At 67.4% G+C, this 1,327-nt stretch overlaps 1 protein-coding gene across 1 annotated transcript; it reads right to left on the bottom strand.

Annotated features, from left to right (window-relative positions):
• Positions 1–4: 4 nt before the first annotated feature.
• On the bottom strand, positions 5–840 carry LOC103754739 (protein FAM110D; the record flags this gene model as incomplete). Its single annotated transcript, XM_018087017.2, is given in 4 exon segments — positions 5–327; positions 330–383; positions 386–563; positions 565–840. Coding segments are annotated over 4 exon segments (741 nt in total), but the record flags the coding sequence as incomplete, so codon positions are not given.
• Positions 841–1,327: the final 487 nt, after the last annotated feature.

Here is a 1,327-nt window from a genome sequence, read left to right as displayed (position 1 = left end):
GCAGCGACACACGCAGGGCCAGCGCCTGCTTCCCGGGGGGCTCTGCCAGGGGGCTGCCGGGCACGGGGAAGGTGCCACCGCTGCCGCTGCTGCTGTTGGCACCCGGTGTCCTCGCCTCCTCCTTCTCCACAGGCGCCCACAGCATGGGGGTCTCGGGGCTCTGCGGGGGTGGTGGTCCCTCGCCCAGCCCCCTGGCTGGCGGGGAGCTGGGGGGCTTGTCCCTGAGGGGTCCCTGGAAGAGGCGTCGCACCAGCCCGGAGCCCTTGGCATTCTCCTTGTCCCCGCCCAGGCAATCCCGTTTCTCCGTGGATATATGGAGTTCGGGATACTCAGCAGGCGCCTGCTGCCGCTGGCGCCGCGGACTATCGGCGGGACGGGGCACGCAGCTTCCTGGGCCCCTCCCGGCCCAGCTCGGAGCCCTGGCACGAGCTCATTGCTAGCTGCTGAGTTGCTTCTGAGTGAGGCGGCCTGGATTTTTTGTGTTGCGATGCTGGGGACAAGCCCGGGGCGTAGCCCCCCAGCGCCTGTCCTGCCGCGGCTGCATTGACCTGTGGAGTCTTGATCGTATTTGGCCTTGTCGGCCTTCCAGCGCGCCACTCCTGCGTGGTTCCGGCCCCCGCTGTCCCCCGGTTCCCCCGGGCACTCGGGACCCCGGTTCAGCCAGGCCAGGGGGGAGCCACGGCCGGGGGCCACAAGGCGCAGGTTGCTGGAGGCGCAGACGGCAAGAGTGGGGCTGCCCAAGGGCACCATCGCCCAGAAATGTCACTGCTGGTCGCTCCGTTTGCCCCCCGAGTGGTTGTGGGAGCTTCGGTGCTGCAGCTGGGGAGGCTCTGGAAGCTTCGCTCGGCTCCTGGATTCCACCCTGGGAGGAGAGAGGAGAGTGCCAGTAGCTCCTCGAGGCTGCAGCAGTGAGAGGAGGATGGTGGTGAATAAATTGTCCCCTCATTGCCCCAGCATTGGGCATCGAGTCCTGCCAGCCCAGGCAGGGACCAAGGCCCTCGGGCAGGTAAGAGAGTAAGCGCCGAACATATCCCCGGCTTCACTGCAATCCAGGAGCCGGCTTCGCAACAGGAAAAATAATATGAGCCGGCCACTGCCTCGCGATTTCCGAGAGCAGCGGGCGGCAGAACCCGAAGCCCCTTGCTCAGGGAAGCTGTGTACGCTGCCCCGCGTGTGGGGCAGCAGGCAGGGCTGGGGTTGGGGTCCCTGAGCTGTGCTCCCCTGGCAGGGAAGGTTTCCCCTGCTCAGTGCATGGGGGGCTAGGAGCCAGGGGGGTTTCCTTAGCCCTGGGGTGCTCCAGGCCTTGCTCGGCTGCACCCGAGCACCC

This window comes from Manacus vitellinus, unplaced genomic scaffold (assembly GCF_001715985.3).
Source record: "Manacus vitellinus isolate BGI_N305 unplaced genomic scaffold, ASM171598v3 ctg7180002428933_pilon, whole genome shotgun sequence".
Classification (NCBI taxonomy): Eukaryota; Metazoa; Chordata; class Aves; order Passeriformes; family Pipridae; genus Manacus; species Manacus vitellinus.
The sequence above is the reverse complement of the archived record's forward strand: the minus strand, read 5'-3'. Positions and strand labels throughout refer to the sequence as shown.